Source organism: Toxoplasma gondii, chromosome VIIb (genome assembly GCF_000006565.2).
Source record: "Toxoplasma gondii ME49 chromosome VIIb, whole genome shotgun sequence".
Classification (NCBI taxonomy): Eukaryota; Apicomplexa; class Conoidasida; order Eucoccidiorida; family Sarcocystidae; genus Toxoplasma; species Toxoplasma gondii.
The window spans coordinates 2827176-2850138 of NC_031475.1; the positions used below are offsets into that span (position 1 = coordinate 2827176).

Below are 22963 nucleotides of genomic sequence, written 5' to 3' on the forward strand. Positions count from 1 at the left end.
AGCACAGACGTGTTTGCTGTGTGCGTGTACGACACACAAACTGTATAGTGCGCTCATGTCTTCGATGCGTCGTTTTCATGACGCACGATCTCTATCAATGACGGTAAACGTGTCGCTACTGCACTTCTGAACAGGCGGGTGAACTCCACTCGCACTTTGTTCACACGCCCACTCTGCGATATGCCTTCTGCTATCCGTCCTGAACTCGTTTTTTGGAACTTGAATGCTTAACAGAGGGTCACGATACTTCGGCGAAACAGTTAAAAGTTTAAAGGTCAGAAGACCCGAACGAAACACGTTCTTCCAGAGGAACGTTATTGCATCGACAGTTGCCACGCGCAAGAACAAACACTGCATAAACCTCTTCTCCTGTATCAAGCTTCGTGACAAATATTTTCTGTTTTAGCTGCCCGTTCATCAGATTCGTTCTGCATGAGGTAGGTCCCACTACATAGGAGGCTTCCCATGGACATGATAACCTCGCATCCCAATTTGCTTTGCGCACGAACTTCGTGGCTCTCTCCAAAATAGCTTGCATCTAGCGTTGGGAGATGAGCGAGATTTCGGTCTAGTCGAGTTCCTTGGTTAAGTTTTCTGCTTCGTCTTCCCTCGAGGTACGTCTTGTATTTGCTTTCGTTTGAACTGCCCTTTATCAGGTAACTATTCGTCTCGCGTAATAGTGGATAGCCCCAAACCCCAGGGTGTTAGCTGCCACTGTTGCTGCACCCGTTTCGTCCGTCGTGAGTGCACGCGCGCCTGTGAATTTGCGCAGTTCTTTGTCCCAGACTCACAGCACTGCTGCTGCGAAACCAGGGAAGCAGACTGGACCTCTGCACCTCTTCTGCCTATCCCACGACTAAAAACGTCTTCTCTTTCCGAGCTGTTTCCCTTTTTCCTAAAGTCATCCTCAAGTGTGAACGCCTCATGACGCTGCACTGACCGTGGAGTTCTGTGTGTCCAGTCTTGAACCAAGTCTCCATGTGGCAAACCCGCTTCTCCATCGCGCAAGCGTATCTTCGCTTCACCATCACTCGCTGCTTCGCTGTCTAGTTTACCGCGGGGCACCATGGGATTCGACGGCAAACTTTTCACCTCTGCATACCTGGAGAAGTGTTCACGTCCAGTCTCCTCACCAACTTGGTGCGAGTGCTTTCGCACAGGAAAGAACGGTTCTGGTACCTGTGCTTCTACAGACAAATCGCTGCAGTGTTGTCCCTCAGCGACATTGCCTCTTGAGCACCTCAGGTGAGTGGTGGATTCAGAATGTCCGTCCTCATGTCCGGTTCTCGTCGCTCCGGATATCTGCGGCTGTTTCGCTGAGATCTCATTCACGTCTGCAAAAAGGTGGTCTTCATCGCCATGTCTATCGCGCCTGTCTTGATCATTCCTATACGGTTCCGCCTCACGAGTGGCTGCTGCCTCTTGCATCTCTCTTCGGCTGTTGCCAGACTCATCATCGTCCCCATCGCCAGTTTTCTTCGGAGCCTCATTGGTGGACCCGTTTTTTTTCTCGGTTTCTTCTTGCGTCTTTAATTGCTTGTCTGCCTCAACTGCCGCAAACTCGGTTTGGTCGCGAGGCAGGAATAGCCACTGAAACCCACGCTTCAACTGCACAACAAGGCGTTGCAGGAAGCTCGGCTGTTCGCCTTGCTGCATGCGTGTGCGCAGTCTCTCCACTTTGGTTCGGTATGATCCGGATGGATCGAGAATCTCCGAAATTTCCTCCCCTGAAAGCGTCTCTTTCTCGAGAAGTTGAAGCGCCACCTCTCGAAGCTGCTTGCGGTGCCTGCGAAGCAACTTCTCCGCTTTACGCTCAGCAGTTATCACCAGCTGCTTCACCTGATAAAGGCCAGAGTAATCGTACACACTGCATAAACGTATTTCACCAGGATGCGTGAAGATGCAGCAATGTTCCTCGTTGTTTACTTCCTGTCTGCTGCAAAGCAATTGCTGTCTCGTTAGAAACCGTGGACCGCGGAAGCAGTACCACGTAGCGAATGACGTCTGAACCGAGTTTACCAAACAAGCCCTCGTTCTCCGATAAAGACAAAGCAGAATCAACGGCGTTCAGCCGTACCCCCCGTACATCCCTAAATGCGACAATGCGACCCTGGTTATAATGCTGTTATAATCCCGTCTCTCCGAACCACTGTGTGACACCCGCCGCGATTCAAGTGCATCAAAATTTCAGACTACGCAGCCTGTCTCAGAGTTTGCCATCGTGGGGAAGCAGCATTCGCAGTCTTCGGTTAGTGAGGGCAGTGTGCAATCTTACAAATGCGGCGAGACACCAATTTCCTGCAGAATCCCAACTGTATCCCTTCCGTTGTGTTTACATTTATTCCTCGAATTTTGTTTCCCCTGTGCAATGTCGGTGACTCTGAAGCTAGTGAAAGTAACAACATATGATTCTTGCTCCCTAAACACGTACTTCCTCTTCGACGAGATTTGCAGTTTCGCTGCTGATGAAGGCTCGCCGACTTCTGCCATGGACTTTGTAGCTCAAAGGCCCGAGTTTCTCACTCATGCCCCACTCTGTGACCATCACATAGGCCATCCGGGTGGCCGTTTCAATGTCGCTGCTCGCTCCATTGCTCAAAGCGTCCCGACCAAAGATTAGACGTTCTGCAACTCGGCCGCCCATGCACACACACAGCCGGGCCTCCAGCTGAGCTACGCCATGACCATAACGATCTTCCAAGGGGACCTGACACAGAAGCGTAGAACGGAGAATGTCGAGAACGCGAATAAAACAACTCCAACACAGCGCTGTCCAGACTCGCACTTTGTCCTCCTCCCCTCACGCTGTCTTAGAAGACAAACGCCATGTGTTTCCTGCCCACGAGAACACAAGCGAAACTTGAGGAAACGAACCATCACGAAAACGGACTCCACTTTTGTTTGAAAGCTCGTGGAGCCTACTCGTCCTCACCTGTTCCACGAACCCCAAAGCAGAGCCTCTCGAGACGATTGTCGCCTTGTGAATCGGGTCGGCGTACGGCTGGAGATAAAAAGCAATGATTGCATGCCCAGCTTCGTGGTACGCAGTCAGCTGCCGCTGGTAAGCCGACATAACGCGCGTCTTTCGAGCTGGACCCATTGTCACTTTGTCCCGCGCCTCTTGCAGTTCTTGCAACGTCACTATTTCCTTGTCTGACGAGGAATATGAAAGAGAGAGAAGGAAGAAACTTGGAAGAATGCGCATATAGGAAGCGACAGTCTCTATAATTACGCCTTCCACGGAAGCAAAGACACGCAGCTGCTTTTCTGGGTATGCACAGTTGCCAGGTACAGAGACCGACGAATTCGAAGGAACCAGAAACGTGACTTGCTGCTTTACCTACAATCATTGCTGCACCCCACTACTCGATTGCTAGAGATCTCAGCCACAATGTCGAGTAGCCCTATCGGCTTTTGTTCTGTAGATTCGCAAAAGCGTGCACTATCCTCAACACGTTAGTTACTGTCACTGGCATTACATAGTGGACTGCCTTACCTGCTCTAGCGGCGAGGAGAGCCGCTTCGTTAACTAAGTTCTCTAGTTCAGCGCCTGAGAATCCCGGCGTAATTTTAGCGATCTGCTTCGCAAGATCTTTATGAACCTGAGTAAGGCCTGGCTTTTTCTCGTGCTCCGCTTCCGAGTCTTCGCTTCCTTCTTTATCCCCAATGGCAGTGTTGTCTGAGAAAGCGGCTTTCTCTCTGCCCGACTGAGGACCAGGGCGCTGTCTGTACGTCTCTGGCTCAACCTCCTCTTTCTTCCCTTCCTCGGACCTTGGGAATCGGCCACTGCTTCTGTCTTTCTCCTCTCGTTTGTCTGATGACGATCTCGAGTGCGGTGAAGCTAAAGGAGCAGGGCTCTTTCCTTGTGCGGCATTTGCCCGCTCATCGCCGGCATTCACCAGAGTTGAAAACCCAGAGACTGTACCTTCATGCGACTCCGTGGGAAGCTCGACAGGAACTCTCTGGAGATATTTCTGGAGAATCAACTCTCGTGCCGCTACATCAGGCAATGATACGTGCACAATCCGATCAAATCGCCCTGCAAATAGAGATCCGAAAACAATGGAGGACACGACCACTGTGGGAACAAGGAACTGTTGACAAAATACACGCACGCGCGTTTCCACACATCAGTAAACACAACAGACGTAAGAAGACACTGCTTGTCCTGAGCTACCCGAGCCCCAGTAACTTGTCTTCAGGGATGAGTACTTTCCAGGGCATGTGCCCAAACAGTAAACATGCATCCACTATACCACATGGAAATACAGATGCACTCAACTATGCTACTGAGTTCCGCAGGAAGAGAGACACCACACTTCGATGCATCATGTCGGTCAGGCATTCTCGTCGCGCTCTACCTGGCCTAAGTAGCGCAGGGTCGAGTGTATCGACACGGTTGGTGGCAGCGAGAACGACGATTCGGCTCGCCTGGTTGAATCCGTCCATTTCAACCAGCAGTTGATTCAAGGTCTGATCGTGCTCTCGGTTCCCTGCGCCTGGTCCCGCAGATGCCTGGCGTCTCCCGCCCACGGCGTCCAACTCGTCAAGGAAAATAATGCAAGGTGAGTGGTTTCGAGCGTACGAAAAGAGGCCCCGAACTCGCCGCGCACCTTGACCGACGTAGATCTCCACAAACTCTGACCCGGAGGCGTAAAAGTAAGGAACGCCGGCCTCTGACACGACACAAACAAGGCTACTTACAAGGAGAGATATCAGCTTCTCGCAATCAGGTTTACATGCAAAGTAGAAAACCAGCAACGACAAACATGTTTCTGACAGGCGTGTTAGACCTCAGAATGCATTGTCATGAACGAATGAACAGTTTCCGAACTGGTCACAAGATGCAAGAAGCAACGGACAAGATTTTTCGCCTGGGTATGTCCTTTGCTCGTTTGCCAAGCTTCTTTCTCAGGAAAACACATTTTTATTTGCTCTCCGTCGAAGATGCTCCGTCTCTTCGCAGCATCTAGAAGCGAGTTTTAGTTGCCCCCACGCGGGCTGTAACACTTCGTCGAGAAGAAACGGAACATGCAAGCAGGCAAGGCACACGTTCTGGAAAGAAGAGGGACAAAAAAGAGAAAGGGACGAAGATCCTAAAGCCGAACCTACCCAATGGACACTAAGAACGCGACTTAGTTCTCTGCATTTGCTCAACTATTTCGAAAACCCGCCTCTTTTTCTTCCTCACTCCCCTGCAGACCGCGAACACCCGGAAAACATCCCGAGAGGTTCTATTCGGGACGATTTCCTTTCTCACGCCCACCAGTTGCCACAGCTCTCGCGAGTGCCGTTTTGCCAGTGCCAGGAGGTCCCACAAGCAAAACGCCTTTCGGCAAGCGTGCCCCCAGACGCTCAAACTTCGAGGGGTCCCTCAGGAACTGCACTACCTCCTGGAGTTCCGTCTTCGCCTCTGTCAATCCTGTAGCGTCACAAACAACAGAGAATTTCTGCTCAACCCAGGTCGGAGATGCCGCGCTTCTGAGGTTACGCCTATTGAATGAAATCAGTTCACACCAGAGACTCTGATTCTTAAACGCCTGCCCGTGTCTGGAATGACTACATTTTCGCAACGCCGCAAGACCAGAAACTACTGTATACACCGGCCAACGCATGCAGCACACGAGGCAGAAAAATACAGTATTTAAACATGGTCTCCAAAATACGTGTATGCACAGCGGTGTGGTCCTGTGGTGTATCAAAATAAAAAAGCACAGTGAGAACAGCGGGTACACGTTGCCACTGCGCTTTAGTACAACGTTCACTCTTATCTTCGAGAGCAGCTGGGAAACCATCAACTGTGATTCTTGATTCGACAGTACGCAACGAAGCAGAGAGAAAAATTAATTTCAAATTCTCTTCTGCGCGAACATCGCGAATCCGGGTCCATACCGGCCAAATCGTTGAAGGTGAGAGGCGGAAAGGTAGGCTGGGGAGGGACGAGGGCGGTTTCCGAATTTGTGACGTTTGAACCCGACGATGAATCTGTCGCTGAATAAACATGCAGCACAAACACAAGTAGAAACCATAAACAGACAGGAGTGCCTTCAGTGAGTTGACCATGTACGCCCTTTACGTGTAATCCGGTTCAGCAGTGACCAGTTCTCTCCCTTGCAGCGGCAACAAGGACAAACTAGCTGATGAAACAGCTCCGCTGACGGCGGCGAAGCCCTCCCCTAGAGGGCCACCCGTCTGCAGAATCTGAGTCAAGAACCACAACCAAAAAACCAGACACACACGCTCTTTTCAGAGAAGAGCATGATCCGACATCCAAGACGAAGCCCTAGTTCCTTGACAGCACGACAGGCCATGGGGTAATGCAGATAAATTACACTACTCTACTTGTACGCATCAGGACCATTGACTTCAGCAGTGGATGCTTCCCCAAATGCGTGACCAACTCCGTCTGCTTCGGGTTGAGGAGCTGAGGCAACGCACATCACAGCCGCTGGCAATCGTCTGGAACCCATATTTGCTTGCACACTCAACTGGCACCTTTTTCGCATGCATGCTTCGTGGTAAGAGTGTAGGAGACTGTCGCCTACTATTATGCATCATATGATTGCCGTAGCTACCGTCCGGTCGGATACCGTCATCGTCCACTCCTTCGTAATCCGTAGAATCAATGTCGACGCCATCAGCTCCATCGTGGAGCGAGTGGAGAAGACGAAACGTGAGGAATGAGACGAACATGGGCCAAATCGCGAGACCGATACAAACTCCAATAAGAATCAAGATGGCTGCCCGCATGCGTCCTCCCCCTGCCTTCTCGCCCTGGTTCGGATACGTAGGAGCGTCGCCTTGAGTCTTTTCTGGAAGAACGGGGTTACTCCGGATTCTTTGAAACGAATGTGATTCATTCGAAACATGAGAGGAGCTCACATGCCCCGAATCGTAATGGTAACGGTGTTGTTCACCACGAGCTCGAGGTGTAGGTGAACCAGACCTTGGAGGGGAGCCTGCCGCGTCAGGTGTCGGGCCCGAAGGCGGAGGCAGTGCCCTGTTTGACTGCGTCGGCATATTTGGTGTGATGAATGGAGGAGGAACAGGAGGCGGTGCGAGAGCAACTAGGGATGACAGACTCGTTCCGACACGAAACGTGTCACTTGCCGGATCCCGCGCGTATGTGTACGTCGAGGGAGCAGGAGGGATGGGCCTTAATGCGTCTGCGCTGTCCAGCGCAGCAAGCACTCTGGTGAAAGTGGCCTTTCGGTTGAGACTAGGACTGGTGCTGGAGCGACGGTCCGACGAAAACTTCGGACCGTTCGCCTCAAACGGAACGGGAAATACTTCCGGATCTCCGATCCCTTGTTGCACACGATCTGAATAAGATCCAGGCGACGAACTAGAATTTAGGAAGTCCGAGGAAGTGGACAGACTGCGACCGTCGGTCCCAGGACGGCACTCTCCAGCACCGGAGTCAGAGCGGTGCCTACCTGCTCGTCTTGAGGCACTACAACGCCTGGAGGAGCGAGAGCGTGCAGGACTCCCGCCGTTACGAGAACTCATGTGGTCGAAGAGAAAACTTCAGCGCGCCGCTGTCGGCTGTCTCACCTGCGACACGAAGACTAGCGGAAATTGTGAAGCGACCGGTGAAACGATTATCCGCTTGCCTTGGAACCTGCGCAAGACCTAGAGCATGCGGGCCCTCAGCGTCGTTGGCGTAAGGGACGCATGAGGATTTCAGCCGAATGCCGACGCGGAGATTCCGAAAGGCCGATAAAACTCAATGCCGCGTCGAGAAATTCCAAATCGCTACTCGGCCCTAGGTCCTCGGACGACGCGGGCAGCACAACGGTAAAGTGGAACGGTACCATACAACACGAATGTTTACTGAGACACGACCGAGAGACAAATTAAAGAACCGCTCGGGAAACTGAGAAAAAAGAGAAAGACATTCTAGTACGGAATGACCTTTAGAGTCGTATCACTGAGCATCCCAGACATGCTGTCACCACCAATTTTCGAGACGTGCCGAGGGGTGTATCTACAGTGGCGTTGGAACGCAGCGCCACACACCTGACGCCGTGGAAAGCTTGCGTGCGTGAGAATTCGAACTTTCTACCATCCACTTCATAGATGTTGCCTTTGTAGCAGTGTTGCCTCTCCCATCCCCAGCCGCGAGCAGGAAGTACCCTTTTTTCTTTTGTTGCTTCGGCATATCTTCAAGGTCTCCTCCAGCGCTCCTTCCCTTGACACTGCAGATGTCCCGTGAGGGCGGTGCGCGACTACACGTGTCTCCCGTGTCCGTCGGTGGCCACGGAGCTTCTCCGGCTGCCGCCTTGTCTCGCCTATTTCCTTCTTTATCTTTACATTTAAGACTCACGCATTATGACTCTCGACCCCATCTGCCGAAACGGGGCTTCACACAACGAATGCCAAGACCGATGGGCCATGCACACGATTGTGTTCGGACGAAAAATCGACTCGACGCTGCAATTTGGTCGATGGTTTCATGGTTGTTCCGAAATACAGCCACCACGGTGTCTACGACAGATTTCCTTCAGATACTGTACACATCCTAACGGGTTGGTAACCTTTGACTGTCCACCGACAGCACCTGTTCTTTAATTGTGGACAGGCGTAACTCCGTGAACAGAGCAAAGCAGTGATAACGGACGCTGCATTAACATATTTTTTTCGAATTTGACAAAAACCGTGCAGTTCTTACGGGCTCTTCTCGTCATCGGCCTGCTGACGTATGTTGGCTCCACCGCGAACAAAACAAACCGCTTGGCAAGTCCTTCACGAAACTCTCGTGAAGCGTGCGGCCGTTGTAGTGGCAATAACGCCTTCCAAATTCAGCTCTACCGGGAGGCTCTTCTCATGTCTATGTCTGGGACCGCACGTAATGCCAACAAATGTTATCAATTTACTGCATGTGGGAGCTGTTCTTGTGGATGTAGCAGCGGCCTGGCATCCATCGTGTGGAATCTTCTGCCATTTGCGAGACTACTGGATTTGACACCAACTGATAACAGCTCATACCTGCAGTCAATATCCCCTCTAACACAGAAAAGCAACCGTTCTGTGTTGCCAGGGCAGTGTTCACGTTCTCAGCGCTAGGCAGTCCACGGGTACATGCCTTGCTTCGTTTGAAATTCCTACTCTAGTGCAAGGGGCAGGTGCCACCCAGCGGCTGATGCTACTCGTTTGGTTGCATGCACTCAAGTCCCCCTTTACAGCCCATCGTGCCACAGAAAAAACCATTTTGAAGACAGGAGCAGTGCGTTGAGTCAGGCTGTTTTTTATGAACACGATAAATATGACATTAGACACGGCAGCACAAGATGTGCCCATACTAACAGGCACATTAACCGTCCTGGCTTTCTTTTAATCTAAACAGGAATTCATGTAGAAGCCCAGCGGTGTTCCTTAGGGGCCGTCCAATCCTCTTGCTACTCGTCAGTTCGTGCCGGTGGGCTGCTGGATGCTCCAAGAGTAATAGAGTTTCACTGACATTGAAGAAATCTAGTGTTGCTCGAGTCAAAACTTTGCCCGTTGACACCGTTTTCGAAGCGCCCATTTACAAAGAATTCTCTATGGTGCTTCTTCCACATCACAGCCCCGCTAGATTAACCCTTTCCACGAGGATGGTACAGACCAGACTTTAACTGTTGGGCCGCTGCAACGGCACCGGACTTTGTAGGATCTCTTGGAAGAGCAGAAGCTCTAACAAAAGCCAGCGAATGCGCTGGCTGATTTGAAAGAGTCATTCCGCATGCGGTTTCTCGACTTGCAGGTCCCAGCGACGGCGGGCGTGGCCGACGGAATGGAAGGTGACAGGACCGAGAACCAGGAGTGTCCACCTCTGAGGATGAGCGCCTCATCGCGGTAAATTGCTGTCGGAAGAAGCGAGTTTTTTTCCCTTCGTCCTCTGCTTCCTCGGCCAACTGTTCTTGCCTCTCCAGCTCTTCCATAACAGCCCGAAGACCTTTGGCGCGAACCGCGTCGGTCACCATTCCACTCTTCAACGATGGAATTCCCTGTCCTTTCGTCACCTCGGATTGCCGACAAAAAGCGCTTCCAACACTTTTGTGATAAACCACCCGGCCCCCGCCTGAAGCGCCGGTTCCAGCGCTTCTACAATACTCACTGCTCTTTCCTCGCAGAGACGCCATCAGTCCTCTCGACATGACGGAGGTGCCTGTATACCACGAGGACCCCGTCCGGAGGGTTGTGGCCGCTGTGAAGCTTTTCTCAGATCCATACCACCGTGAATCGCCACCAGTCTCTTCGCCTGAAGAGTCATCTTTCTCGAATTCCAAAGTTCCACGCGCCAGAACCCCCCCATCGTCTTCACCAGCCACAGCTGCCATGCCACCGCCAGCGAAACTCCGGGGAGCCCGACGGGAAGCAGAGGAAACGCGGGTGCATCCTCGCGAATTCAGAGATGCCAGAACGGAAGCCGATGGCGCTGAGGTTAAGTGGCCCTTCCCGGGAAGGCCGCCTCCGTTGGTTTTCCCTTCCTTGCTTTCCTCACATAAGTCGCAACATCGCCAGGCATCAAGGCGGGCGCCTCTATTGGATTCATCTGAACACAGGTTCGTTTTCACGTCTTCCGCGTTTTGGCTGTTTCCAAGATTCACTTCACTGACGCCGGCACCGCGGTCAGAGCAGCTAGGAGCCCCTTCCCTAGCACACGCCCACAGAGAGTTTCCTTCTGAGAGGTTCCGATTTCCTGGAGAGACAAATGTAGTGTCGGCGTTACCACTGTGAACGCTCAGTTTCTCTTCCGTTTTCGCTCGATTGAAACTGCGGCAGGACGTTGCTTCTGACTCCTCTGCTGCGTCTCTGTGTCTCTTCTTTGAAGGACCTTTGCTGCTTTCTCGTCTGCCTGACGGTTTCGCGAAACCACACCGACGCACCACGGTCTCGCCGAAAAACTTCAGAATGCACGCGCGCCGGCAACCCGTTTCTTCGCAGTACTTCCGAACGTCTTTCAGAGATTGAAGGTCCTTCTGATAGCGCCTCTCCATGTGTTCCAGCCTCGCCTTCTGATCTTCGACGAAGTCCGGATCTTCTTCTTCCTCGCCTTCCTGTTGATTTCCTGCGCCTTTCTTTGTCCGAGCATTCGGCTTCCGCCCTTTGCTAGAGTATAGCTTCAGCTGAGAGAAGGTGTAATCCATGATGTACCGAAGGCTATCGAAATTGCGTGGAGAGTAGTAAAGCAGCGCATGCGCGGGACGCCCGTCTCGACCGCAACGTCCTGATTCCTGGTAGTAGCCTGATACGAGAAAAGAACTCAGTGAAAGCGATGATGCAAATACGTTGAAATGACCGAACGTGGAACACCACAACAGATATGGAATCGCTGACCGAATTACGATTGCTCTTCGAAATTCTTCGTTTGTCGTCAGTGGTTTCCGGGGTTCATTCATCGGGGTAAATACCTAAGATATATGCTATCTGTCGGATCGACACAGAACAGAAGACCTTGAAATCTGACAGGTTCCACGACGAATCTGCGCACAGAAGCTTTACGGGCCGACAGCTGGACCGTGGCACTGCATGCGAGTATTGGCAGGTCACAAAAAGGGCAAAAGGAAGATCTCTGCGCCTTGACAAGGTCCTCCAACATGAAAAAACGCCACTCCGCACGAGAGCGTAGACGCCCTTGTCTTCATCGGTGGTAGAAAGAACTACGATTCTGTGCGAGAGAGTAGGACGCTTTGTCCTCATCGTCGCTAGACCACACGCCAAAGGTCACATGGTTTGTGACGTGACGTGTAAACCCGTGAGACCGCGAGACTACCAGCGTTCCTTCGTTTGGAAAGAGTGACAGATCTTCGTTGCCTGTTTCGCCCCTGCCTCGTCCTTTGCCTTCTCGGGCCTTAGTGGCTTTTCCTCTGTGTCCCTTCCGCCTCTTCCACAGCCACTTTCATTGTCTGGTTCGACTCTCCCGCCTCTGTTGCGACGCTGGTACGTACATCACGAGATCACATCGACTGGAACCGATCCACTTTGATACTGAATGAAGTACTTCAGGGCGGTAACGAAGTCGAAGCAAGCCAGCCGATGGCAAGAAGAGGCCGCGAAAACCCTTTGACTATGATGCCGCGAGTCCCGATAAACGACAGTTATGCTCAAACTGATGCGTCAAGTGCGCACAAGCTCTCTGTGGTCCTCGTTGGTCCAAAGACGATTCAGTTCACTAAGTCTGAGCTCACCACCGTTTACGCGAGCAACGGGGGTGCCGGGATTAAAGCACCAATCTGCTAGGCTGGCACGAAAGTAGATTGTATATGAAGCATTCGAAGGACCCCTTCTTTTCTCTTGATCGCAGAACTCTGTATTTTGAGACAGTACGCATTCAAAACACTATTAAATCAATGTTCAAATCCTAGGAACTCGCCGTGGTCGAACATCCCTTGCCGTTGAAGCACGCCTCCGGTGTTGGCTTCGGCTGCTTTGAGGGCATTCTAACGCCGAGCGGAAAGTAACGGCAAACAGGGATGTTCGCGTTCCTCCGTTCCTGCTCCTTTCGAGCATCACTTTAGATGCGCAGATGGAAACGAGTGAGGAAATCCCTGCACGACTGGAAACTGCTCGTCTCCTTAGTTTGTTGCTTACCCTCCATCGTCTTGGGCAAGGAGTGATGGAAGACAAATCGGACGTGGGGGTTGTCCACTCCTAGGCCAAAAGCCACGGTGGCTACGAGGACTCGAATGTTTCCCTCCATCCACCCTCGTTGTAGTTCGCAGCGAACTTTATCTGAAAGACCAGCGTGGTACGCCTGAGCTGGAATCCCCCTGCACCGAAGAGCCGCCGCCACCTGCAAAGCAAGACTCTCAACCGACTGACGTCAACTTGTCATCTTTCCGGTTCTTGTATAATACGGCATAGACTCACATAAATCACTTTCTTTCGTATATACTGGTATCATATATACTTATAGACACATACACAGTTTACATATATATATATATATGTATATATATATATATAAACCTACGTAAATACAAGTAAATATATGTACATACATGCTTACATATATACTTCGAAATAGAGGTAGATGATGTTTTATGAGAGACGAGGACCCTGGCAGCGACACTGGATATTTTCATCGCGAAGCAGCCTGTTTTTGGAGTGACATTTCTAACGTCGAAAGTGCGACCGGAGGTCAGCTAGAAATGGTGAGCATTTTTTCTGAGGTCGCGTTCTTGGTCAAACCACACAAAGGCTATCGTTTTCACAAAAGACCGTTGACTGTATCACACGGCCACAGTTACTCTCACCCCTGGGAATACCAAACTCTTTGCATGCGGAATCATGGAAGTGATTCGGGAGCACCCGATGTAGACATTGAATTGACACGCTCGTGCTCATATCTGCCTCAGACGACAGCTCGGCAGAAGGTCAAACGGCCACTCGCGAAACGACAAACTACTATGGATTGCGTTTGTGATGTTGTGGGACGGATCTGCTTCCGCTCACGGGCGCGCATTTCAGTCACGATCTGGTTGGTGCTCCCTCTCTTGGTATTCTCGAAAGCTTTCTTGTCGCTGTGTCTTTTCTCAAGTCTCATTTGTGCGGCTCGCGCAAAGTGGTGGATTTATATGCCCCACCAGTCTTCATGCTTGCTTGAAAGCTCTTTCGAGTTTTCGGCGGACGGACTGACGCGCAGGATCGAATTCGCACAAGAACACGAGGAAAGCGGCAACCGAACTTGCTTTCGCTTCTCTCACTGTTGACGCCAGTGACAAGCCACTCCGTCTTGAACCCTCAAGGAGATCAAGGGGAGTCGCTACCGCATGCAAGGGCTCGAGTGCGGTAATGTACGAAAGGATCCTGAAGGGATTTCTGGAAAGCAGAAAGCTGTGCAAGATCCCTGCGACACAGAGAGACGTACACTCTCGCATGTGGCCTTTTTGAAGCAGTAAATGATTCCACATTCTCCATGGTGTCTCGTCGCAACCTCGGCGGCCATGTCTTCCAACGTCCAGTCTTCTTCCTCGTCGGCAGCGGCCGCTGGATCTTCGTCCGGGACGGCGTCGTCCTCCGTTCTCGCTCCGAGGCGCCTCTTCAGGCGAACCTCGTAAAAAATGTTTTTCCTACGAAGCCAAAAGGCACCGAGAAGTCCGACTCGTCGTGTAGACGCCTCAGCAACGCGAAGGCACATCGAAGAAGAGGAGACACTCGACTACCTTGGACACCGGTAAGGACGCCAGGTGTGGTCGAGACAGACAACGAACATTCCCCCGTCTTCCGCGAGCGCAAAACAAGGATCACGCCTACTTTCTTCCTTGAGTGGGGGAACGCTACGATGTCCAAAACTTAGGATCGGGAAAGCTCAGTTCACACCTTTTCGAGAGACAGAAAACGATTGAGGGCATTTCAGAACTGAACGCAACGAAGCACACCCTGGTACGCATGCAGCTAAATATACATACAGATGTGTCAATAAATTGCACAATATATATACATAAATGTACATATGTATATATATATATATATATATGTGCATGATAAATATATATATATATATATAAGTAGATGCATATACGTGTGAAAGGAATTTTACAGGAGGAAAACATAGTTTTAACAAAGTTCGTGGGCTGCGTACGTCGCGCGAGTCCCGAGAAACTCAGCTGCTGCGAACGGCACATGATTTTCAACGCAGCGGTTGGTGGAGGAGAGCGTCGCAGAGAGAGACAGCCGGTTTTCTGACACCGCCAACGTCCGGTGTGGGTCCTCGAACAAGTGAAGCAAGCATGTAAAAGCATGTGGAGGAGCGACTCCACGAATCAAACTGAAAAGCCGTTTGCATGAAGAAAAGCGAACCTGTCAAAGGAAAGGCGAATATGGACGGCGTCTCTCAACGCCAAGCTGGTCTGAATATCTGCACAGACTGCAGGCGTGGCCGTCGCCGTGCATGCAAGGAAGGGGGTCTCTGGCAGAATGGTTCGGAGGACCGACAGATTTCTGAAAAAAGCCAGGTAGGGGAAGAAAAGAGCCACAAAAAGAGCAAAGAGGCTAAGGAGAAGCGCATGGCGAGAACGGCCATCAAAGTAGAAAAGAGAGAGCGGAGAAAAGGACAATGAAGCAAACAAGAGAAGCCGCGCATTCTAGGCCTTACAGGACGAGATCGATACACCCTGGCCACATGTGGAGAACATGACGCAAAGAAAAAAGAAGGCACATGGAATGCAGGCGTCGAAGGAAACATGTGCTTCTGTGTAGAGAAGGTTTAGGCCATTTCCCAAAAGGGGAAACGAAATGGAGAGAAAAATGCTGAGATCCGTAGCGGGTACGCCCCGCGAGGAATTCAGTCTTGTCACAGGGTTTCTACTTGTTCTCAGGCTGGCATCCTTCCCCCACATTTTCGCCTGGTTTGCATACTTATTCGCATGCCTTCTTCTTCCCCCGCTCCACGACAGATTGCCACAAGGCAAACTTCCATTTTGCCGCTTGCCTGTAACTTCGTCGAAAGTCGTGACCCCAAGTGGAGATACAGTGGGCCTCGTCGACAGCGATGAGAGCGACGCCTCGGCTGCGCCTGACGTTCCTCGCTTCCTCGTCTGCTGTCGTTTCTTTCGCGCCTCCTCTCTCCCCTATGTCACGCCGTCTTGCCTCCAGCTGGCTGAGCATTCTTTGGAACGACGGACTCGCGACTTGTTCGGGAGTAACGAACAAGAATTTGTACTTCCTCGACGGCAAAGAAGAAAGATAGGGAAGAGCGAAACGAGATCCGCCAGACGAGGAAGCCGACATTTGAGAAGAGGAAGAAGACGAAGTGGAAGAAAAGGAAGAAGTAGAGGAGGAAGAAGAGGAAGGTGGAGGAGAGACAAGGTCCTCATAAGAGGGGAATGAGAGGAGGGGAAGTTCTTGAAGAATCGTATTTCTCTGCGAGGGAGAGAGGAGGGAGTTGAACGCGACAGCTGGCAGATGTCGCTCTTGAAGACGGCGGACCTACGAAAGAAAATCCTGAACATGTTGCGCAAGTATTCCTCCACTTCAACGTGCTTCAGCGGACGTTTTGAATGCAGGTGAAGTTTGAATATGAAATTGCAGCAGTCTTAGTCTGTGAGTTGAATTACACTTTTGTTTTTTGAAGAAGAGCGACGAAGCACGACTCCCAGGGGCACCGACAAGGACCTCTCGCTGCCGTTGCCACAAACGTCAGGAGTCCTCGAGCTTGTCTTATGAGCAGGTACGTGTGTACGAGTATCATGCAACCGAGGGTCAAGGGAGATTTTCCTTGTCTTTCCTTGCTCGCTTTTCCCTCACTTGGTCATCCATGAGAGCCAGCAGAGGCGAGACGATGATCACAAGCCCAGGAAGCAGAAGGCCAGGTAGAAGGTACGTCAGACTCTTGCCTCCTCCTGAAGAAAGGCAGTTCCACCGAAAGGCAAGTATCGTTCGGAGTGAGAAGCCCGGGAGAGCGACAGCGGCGGCGAAGCGAATAGAAACGAACATCCCAGAAGATGAAAGTGTTGAATCTCACAAAAGAGACATGACTGATGTCCGCTGGGGGATTGACACAAAAGTCCCTGCATATATATATATATATATATATATATACATACATTGAAATTACCCTGTCGGGTTCTCTCCGTCCACAAGGGATGACTTCATCCGCAAGTATGGCGGCGCATGCAGTTCATCTCTGTATTGCCCTGCATTTGACAATCCAAGATGTTTTAGATATTATTAAATTGATAAATGAAAATGTGCAGCAGGGATTGCATGCATATCGGTTATTAACTTCCTCCTTGCTCACCTGTGGGCATGATGACCAGAGCGTCCTTGCCATCCAGTATGGCGCGAACTGCCTGTTCTTGTCCTTCTCGGAACGAGTTGTATCCAAAAGCATTTTTTAAAGTCGTCAGGAGACGCTCTTCTTCTCGGCAGGCGTTTCCGTCCATCCGTTTCCCTGCGTCTCGTTTGCCACGACTCTCTTGACCGTGTTTTTCTTTTTTCAGAAATGGCATACGTTGGATGTCCTGACTCTCAGACAACTTCGCCAGAAGCTGTGGCGTCGTACCCGCTCCCGCCTCTGCGATCTTCGCAGGGTTTTCCAGTTCATTTACGAGTGTTTCTCTGTTCTCGGTTTTCTCCACCGGAACTGTTTGAGGTTCCTTCGTCTTCATTTTTTCTCTGTTGCAATAGTAACGCTGTGAGCTGTCATGTCTCGGATGCTGCGCCCTGTTGTTCGCATGTGCTTCAGACTCTCGTTAGGAATCTCTAGGAAGCATCGAGGACTCTGTTTTTTGTGCAGAATTATCAGAGGAAAGCTCATGAGTACGTACGCGTTTCGATGCGTCTCTAGGGTTCATCATGCCTCGAAGCAGAGGCAAAGCAGCAGATATCCAAATGAGCATGCCTGACGAAGAAAAGGCGGGGCATGAGAGAGAGGAGTCGGGGAGGGGGGTCACCAGTTCAGGTCGCAGAGAGGAACGAAGGGGAGTACGGCATCCTGCGTCAGACGTTTTGCCTCGGAAACTAATACCTGAACACACGTAGTTGTCACGTGGCAGGGGACGTTGAAAAACGGAAAAGAAAACGCAAGACGAGGTGCTTTTTCTTGGGTGATGAAATCCGAAGACCCATACTCTCTTCGTTTGTCCTTCTCTTTGAAGGGTCAGAAGGCGTAGAGAATGTCTACGCTGTAAGCAGAAGATCATCCACCTTGAGGGAGAGACAAAGGCAGAACAGGCTGTGGGAACCGGTTTACGCGCAGAGACACACAACGGTAACAATCGAGCGGACGGAGGGACGTCTCGTCTCGAGGCAGAAGCCACTTGGGGGAATCAAGAAATCCTGGGGAATTGACGGAGCCCGTTGCGTGCAACAGAATCGAAACGATATTCCTCTAAACAGAGATAGGGAGAAGGGAAGAAACTGCGCGTTAACTGTGCAGCTTTCATGGACAATCTTGCCGCTGGCGTTTTTGTGTCTTGCGATGTGCTGGACGACACAAAGTCAGCTGACACACAGACACCGACCACCGTGCGAAAACCCTAGGAGGCAAAAACTCTGTGAAACGTGGAAGCGGTTGGAGAGAAGAAACAGATGAGAGTGAAACTTCAACCAGAAAAAAAAGATTCTGCCGGGGGCAACATCGAAAGCGCCTTTCTTTTCGCTGTTACGCTTTCTGGAGGTCAGTGTGCTCCGCGCAAAGCCGCCACCTCGAATCTACGCTGATGCTCTCAAAAAATTGTCGTATCTTTGTCTTGGCAGTATGAGAGAGTAGAAGTCTTTCTGGTTTCCCGCTTAACGTTACACATTCTGGAACGAAGCCAACTGCCGTGTGTTGTCCCCCTCTCCTGCAGCGTCCTTGTCTCCTGCGCATGCCGTCTCCGTTTCCCTTAAAGCTTGCTTGCGTGTTTTGCTGCGAAAACTCACAACGTTCGTCACTTCGAACCTCCATTCTTGAGGACGGGATGGCAGTCGCGTCCTGGATGCTCAATCGGGCCAAGACGCTCTGTTTTCTTCTAGGAACCTCTGAAAAGGTCGACGCGGAAAGCGGGGCTACGAAAAAGGGCTCTGTAGGAACGCAGGTATCGATAAGGTACTGCATATAGTCGTTTCTAGGAGTCGCGAGTCCGAAGTGAACTAACTGAAAAAGAAGTGGACTAATTGACAAAGAAACGGTTGACCTAACGTCACTGGTGCACAGGCAGGCTTTTCATTCCTCGCGATTTCTGGGATTTCATGTCGCGCGTTGCTGTTAGTTGCTTGGATTCAACAGATAAACTGATCCGAAGAACTCGCCAGGCGTTGAGCCTTAGGGATTCCCGGGGAAGCGTGGTTCATAAAGATCATAGCTAGACCGTGTATTATAATTGTCACATTATAAGTACATCTTTTCTCTGTACAAATGATTCCCACCACTTTTTATAGATGTTAATGTCTAACTACGCTTTTTTGTCATATTATTTAAGAGCCTCATCAGGGTTATCTGATTTGGGCGGTTGACTCCTGCCGACGTGGAGGTGCTCATACAATCCGAGGATTAGAACTCCCAATAGTATCTGGCATATCACCCCCGGCGTGAGCAATTATTTAAATGTTACCATACTCTAATAATGAATTCCGGCGTATTTTGTGAGAAATTACGTTTACCTAATGGATCACCAATTTCTAGTTCTACTCATTCTAAAGTCTCACGATCGTCTATTAAATCTATTATACTTTAAAATGCAAAAATATCTGAGTTGCCCATTTGTTTCGCAAATGATAAAATTCTTTAGTTTGTGGCATTGGTCCATCTACGGCTTTCTGGGACTCGGTAGACGGCGACACTTAAGATCTAAACGCATAGTACGTGCGTGTAGCCAGTGTTGTAGAGTCAGCTGACCCCGGAGCGTAGCCAACCGTAGGCATTTTGGGAAATAGGAACGAGAATAATCAGAGTCACGAATTTGCGAAAACGTTTTTTCAATTTGACAGAATACACACACTTACCAGGGGGGGCGGTTCGATTCGGGCAATGCGCTAACTACCTGAATGGCGACATCCGGCTATCAGACTTTGTGAATGATTTTCGTGATCTTGACTCTCTAGGGATTCTAGGAGGGCAGAAGCGAGAAAATGTTCCACAATCCGTCCAGTGTTTATTCGCAGCGAAGGCTGTAAAGAGGAGTCTGGTCTAGATGCCTTACCTTCGTTGTGCGCGTGCCGAGCAACCATTTCATTTGCGTGAGTGCACATGTTTACCGTTCATGTACAAGATTTTCAAGGCGTGCATGCACTGGCGGTCACAATGATTCCTTTGTCTATGCACAATCCACGATACACTGTCACATCCTGGACAATTTTGCTACCACGGAAATGAAGCTGAGTATGTGAAGAGCGCGACCAGACAACGATGCCCGCCACTTGAGTCAGAGAAGGCAGGACGCGCCTACAAAACTAATGTGAACGTTGAAGGCCACTCTAGAAACAGCGAGTGCTTCGTACCGTAATCTGCGGATGAGTCCACAAAAAAACCACCAAGCGGCGCGAGGATTCAGATAGTTGCATTCCACCAGTATCGACTCCGAATTGGATTCGACCTCATAAACTGCGTATACTCCATTGACTGCGTGATGAATCAAAGTATTTTTTAACTGTTCACAAACAGTGCTGTGCCGACTGCGTGACTCTGTTCCAGGAGGCATCGCTCAACGGACCTGCCTCTCGCGGGCCGCGTCCTTTTCGTCGTGGAAAGTCGTCGCACGTGGTTTCTGTGAAACCAGTGATTTTTTGAGTGTTGTTCAACAGAGCAACGGTTTACAAAGACAGTGTCGCACTTCTCGCATCTTCACACAGAGTCCGAAAGCGTTTTGCCTAACGAAAACGCAAAACCACGTTCTGCCTTGACGAGTCAACGCTCCATGTTTGGCCCCGCAGAAAGACGGAGAAATGCGAAACGAAGCCGTGACGGCCCGTTCGAAGTCACAAAAACAACTTTCCCCCCAATTTACTTCGCGAAAGAAAGCAGTCCTTTCTCGTGCATCAGACGGTTTAGACAAGCGTCGCTCTCGCCTCGCTGACGCACTGCACCGCTGATAGCCACTGCGTGGTACTCGCCGGTGTAGCGGCCGTGCTCGTCAACCTAAAAAAACGAAAGCCGCCAAGAATCGAGGACTCATAAGCGACCAAATCGTCTCTCCACTCATACCTTATGTTGGAAAAACGCATTAAAAACTTAAGCTTTAATGCAAACAGAGCGACCAAACCCTCTATAGTCAGTACAAAAGACTTGCACGCATATATAACGGACTTGCGCTGCTTGGCAGAAAACGAGAAGATCCCTATCTATTCGAGGCCTACGCTTGGCGCACATGCATCTGCATACGTGTTACTGAAGTGGCTAAAGTGAGCAGTGGAGAGACACAAACTTTGCGGACGGACCGACATGTTACGAACAGAATAACACAACAGGGAAGGAGGCAAAGCACAATAAGGACCGACACCAACAGTTCGTATGCACGGAATCAGACCTCCTGGCAGAAGCTGCCTAGAAAAGAGGAGTGTGAGCAAGCAAGGGCCGTTTCGTCTGTTTTCGTCAGAACGTGTTCTATACAGCTCTCAGACGCGGAAGGAATTCCGTGTCCAAGAAATCATATGAGGTAGATAAGGATTGTTTGAGATTCATCCCGTGAAGACGAAGCAGCAAAGACAGAACGAGAAAACAGTGAAGAACCAGGGAGTAACTCCACAAGATTCAACATGCAACAGCGACCGACAAGTATAGCGCCCCAAGAAACAGGAACACAGCCATAGGAATAGTTCCGTATAAGAGTGGAGGGAAATACAAGCCGACACATTTGCCTCGAGAAGAGACATGGCAGAAAAAAGGACCTGTCGAAACGAACACACACCACAGGATAACACACAACGCCGAACAGCAGACGCGGGCTTCAGGCAGACCACCGCAGCTTAGCGACGAAGCACATGACACAACAATAGGTATATGTACATACCCGCTAGTACAGAGAGCGGAACACGACTTTCTAGCTGTTTGTCGCTTTGTTGTCTTTGAGAAAACGCAAACGTACCTGGCCGACGTTGATCTGGACTGCGCCGTGCTCCTTGGCAGGGATGAGACGACCCGTCGCAGAGCACTTGCGCGGGATGTACAGATCCACGATTCTTCCTTCGTCGTTCTGCATTTTGTGCAGGGAAGCGGAAGTGCGCTGCACAGAAAATGCCAGGAACAGGCGAGAAGCCAACAGAACATGCAAGGACGGAAGGGCAACCGTGTCAGCAACGAGTTCGGCACAGCACAGGGAAACACGGATTAAGCAAGACGTCAGCACAGAGAACAGGGAAAGTTCGCCGGCACAAACGGACCACAAGAAATGGGGAGAGATCTACTGAAACAGAGAGAAAAACGGGGCCCCAAAAGGGGCAAAGCCTTCGCCCGCGTGTTGCTCTGACAGCAAATTACGGGGCTTTGAAAAGACAAGCAGGCAAAGTTGAGTCCGGGGAATTCAGCAGAAAAAGTCTCCACAGAGTCATTTCAGCGCAGAAACGCCGAAGACATCGGAGTGTAGCATAAGATTCTTCTGTTTCATCCTGGTCCCCGCGTCGCGAGCCACACAAAGTCCACTTCGCACGAACTCCGGTGCTGCCACAAGCGCAAATGCGCACTCGATAACACCCGACACGTTCAGGTGTACATACACCCGGATTCAAGACTTGCGAAGACTACCGTCTCTCTCGCAGTAGAGTTTTGGGGCTTCTCTGTTGGGACCCCAAGCTCCCGCGGCAGTCAAGGAAGTGGGCGGCCCGCATTTCAGTGAACGGCCGACAGCTAAAACGCGAGAGACGGAGAAAAATAGACACGAGGACATTCGAGAAGACAACCCCTCGTTTACCCGAGAAACCGTCCCTCTATTTCCGATTCTTCACGGCACGACGCATTGTCCTCCGCTTCTGCCCCGCGCCTGTGTGGGGGACGATTTTCTCGTTTCCTGGCCGTCTCCCCCTTCTCTTCTCGCGAAAGAAGACTCCTAGCGGGATCGGCAGATTTCCGCTTACCAGCAGAGAGCAGGGGAAAGAAGACAGGACAGCAAAATAGACGAAGAATGGTTTTCAGTGCTTCAGTCTCGCCTTCGCATTTCTCTCCACACGCTGTCGCAGCCGACGAGCACCTCCCTCTTTTCCTGCCCAGGAGTCCCAGCACCTGTCGCCGCCTCGACGAGGCGATCGGCCTGACCCAATATAAGCCGACGAGCTCCGCGCATGCATCGAGCTTCCGCCCAGGTCACCGCAATTTTCCCAGTTGCTTGTCTCGCGCTGGAGGGTAAAAGACAGCCACGAGGAATAAGGAAGCGAGGAAGGGAGAACACACCAGCTGGTATGCAGCAATCGATGTCCAGAGTGTCCAGTCCTCTGCAGTGTTCTGGCAGGAGGCTCCAGCAAAAAGCATGCGCCTCGCGAAAGGTGAAACAGCCAAAGCGCTCAGATCACGATAAATCGAACCGACAAATCGCAGTCCAACCAGCTCTCTCTGGGGTGTCTTTACACT

At 50.9% G+C, this 22963-nt stretch overlaps 3 protein-coding genes across 3 annotated transcripts; all 3 read right to left on the reverse strand.

Annotated features, from left to right (window-relative positions):
* Positions 1–215: 215 nt before the first annotated feature.
* On the reverse strand, positions 216–7879 carry TGME49_259260 (membrane protein FtsH1). Its single transcript, XM_002365099.2, has 8 exons — positions 6546–7879; positions 5893–5991; positions 5267–5422; positions 4362–4676; positions 3497–4039; positions 2933–3153; positions 2432–2707; positions 216–1839 (listed from the first exon to the last, which is right to left on the reverse strand). Exons 1-8 carry the CDS (start codon positions 7507–7509, stop codon positions 661–663), a joined length of 3753 nt encoding a protein of 1250 aa, XP_002365140.2. The 5' UTR covers positions 7510–7879; the 3' UTR covers positions 216–660.
* A 1680-nt stretch (positions 7880–9559) lies between these two features.
* On the reverse strand, positions 9560–15714 carry TGME49_259250 (ATP-dependent DNA helicase, RecQ family protein; the record flags this gene model as incomplete). Its single annotated transcript, XM_002365098.2, has 5 exons — positions 9560–11227; positions 12574–12775; positions 13853–14054; positions 14785–14925; positions 15416–15714. 5 exons carry the CDS (start codon positions 15712–15714, stop codon positions 9576–9578), a joined length of 2496 nt encoding a protein of 831 aa, XP_002365139.2. The 3' UTR covers positions 9560–9575.
* A 4459-nt stretch (positions 15715–20173) lies between these two features.
* RPS21 (ribosomal protein RPS21) lies at positions 20174–22563 on the reverse strand. Its single transcript, XM_018781210.1, has 3 exons — positions 22474–22563; positions 21489–21626; positions 20174–20542 (listed from the first exon to the last, which is right to left on the reverse strand). Exons 2-3 carry the CDS (start codon positions 21600–21602, stop codon positions 20408–20410), a joined length of 249 nt encoding a protein of 82 aa, XP_018637045.1. The 5' UTR covers positions 21603–21626; positions 22474–22563; the 3' UTR covers positions 20174–20407.
* Positions 22564–22963: the final 400 nt, after the last annotated feature.

Coding starts and splice junctions, on each gene's coding strand:
- TGME49_259260 (XM_002365099.2), bottom strand. CDS start 7,509: ATGAGTTCTCGTAACGGCGGGAGTCCTGCACGCTCTCGCTCCTCCAGG. Junction 5,992..6,545: donor CAATCATATGATGCATAATA/GTAGGCGACAGT, acceptor ATGTTTATTCAG/CGACAGATTCATCGTCGGGT. Junction 4,677..5,266: donor CGCGAGAGCTGTGGCAACTG/GTGGGCGTGAGA, acceptor GTGTCGTGTCAG/AGGCCGGCGTTCCTTACTTT.
- RPS21 (XM_018781210.1), bottom strand. CDS start 21,602: ATGCAGAACGACGAAGGAAGAATCGTGGATCTGTACATCCCGCGCAAG. Junction 20,543..21,488: donor TCCAGATCAACGTCGGCCAG/GTACGTTTGCGT, acceptor TCGTTTTTTTAG/GTTGACGAGCACGGCCGCTA.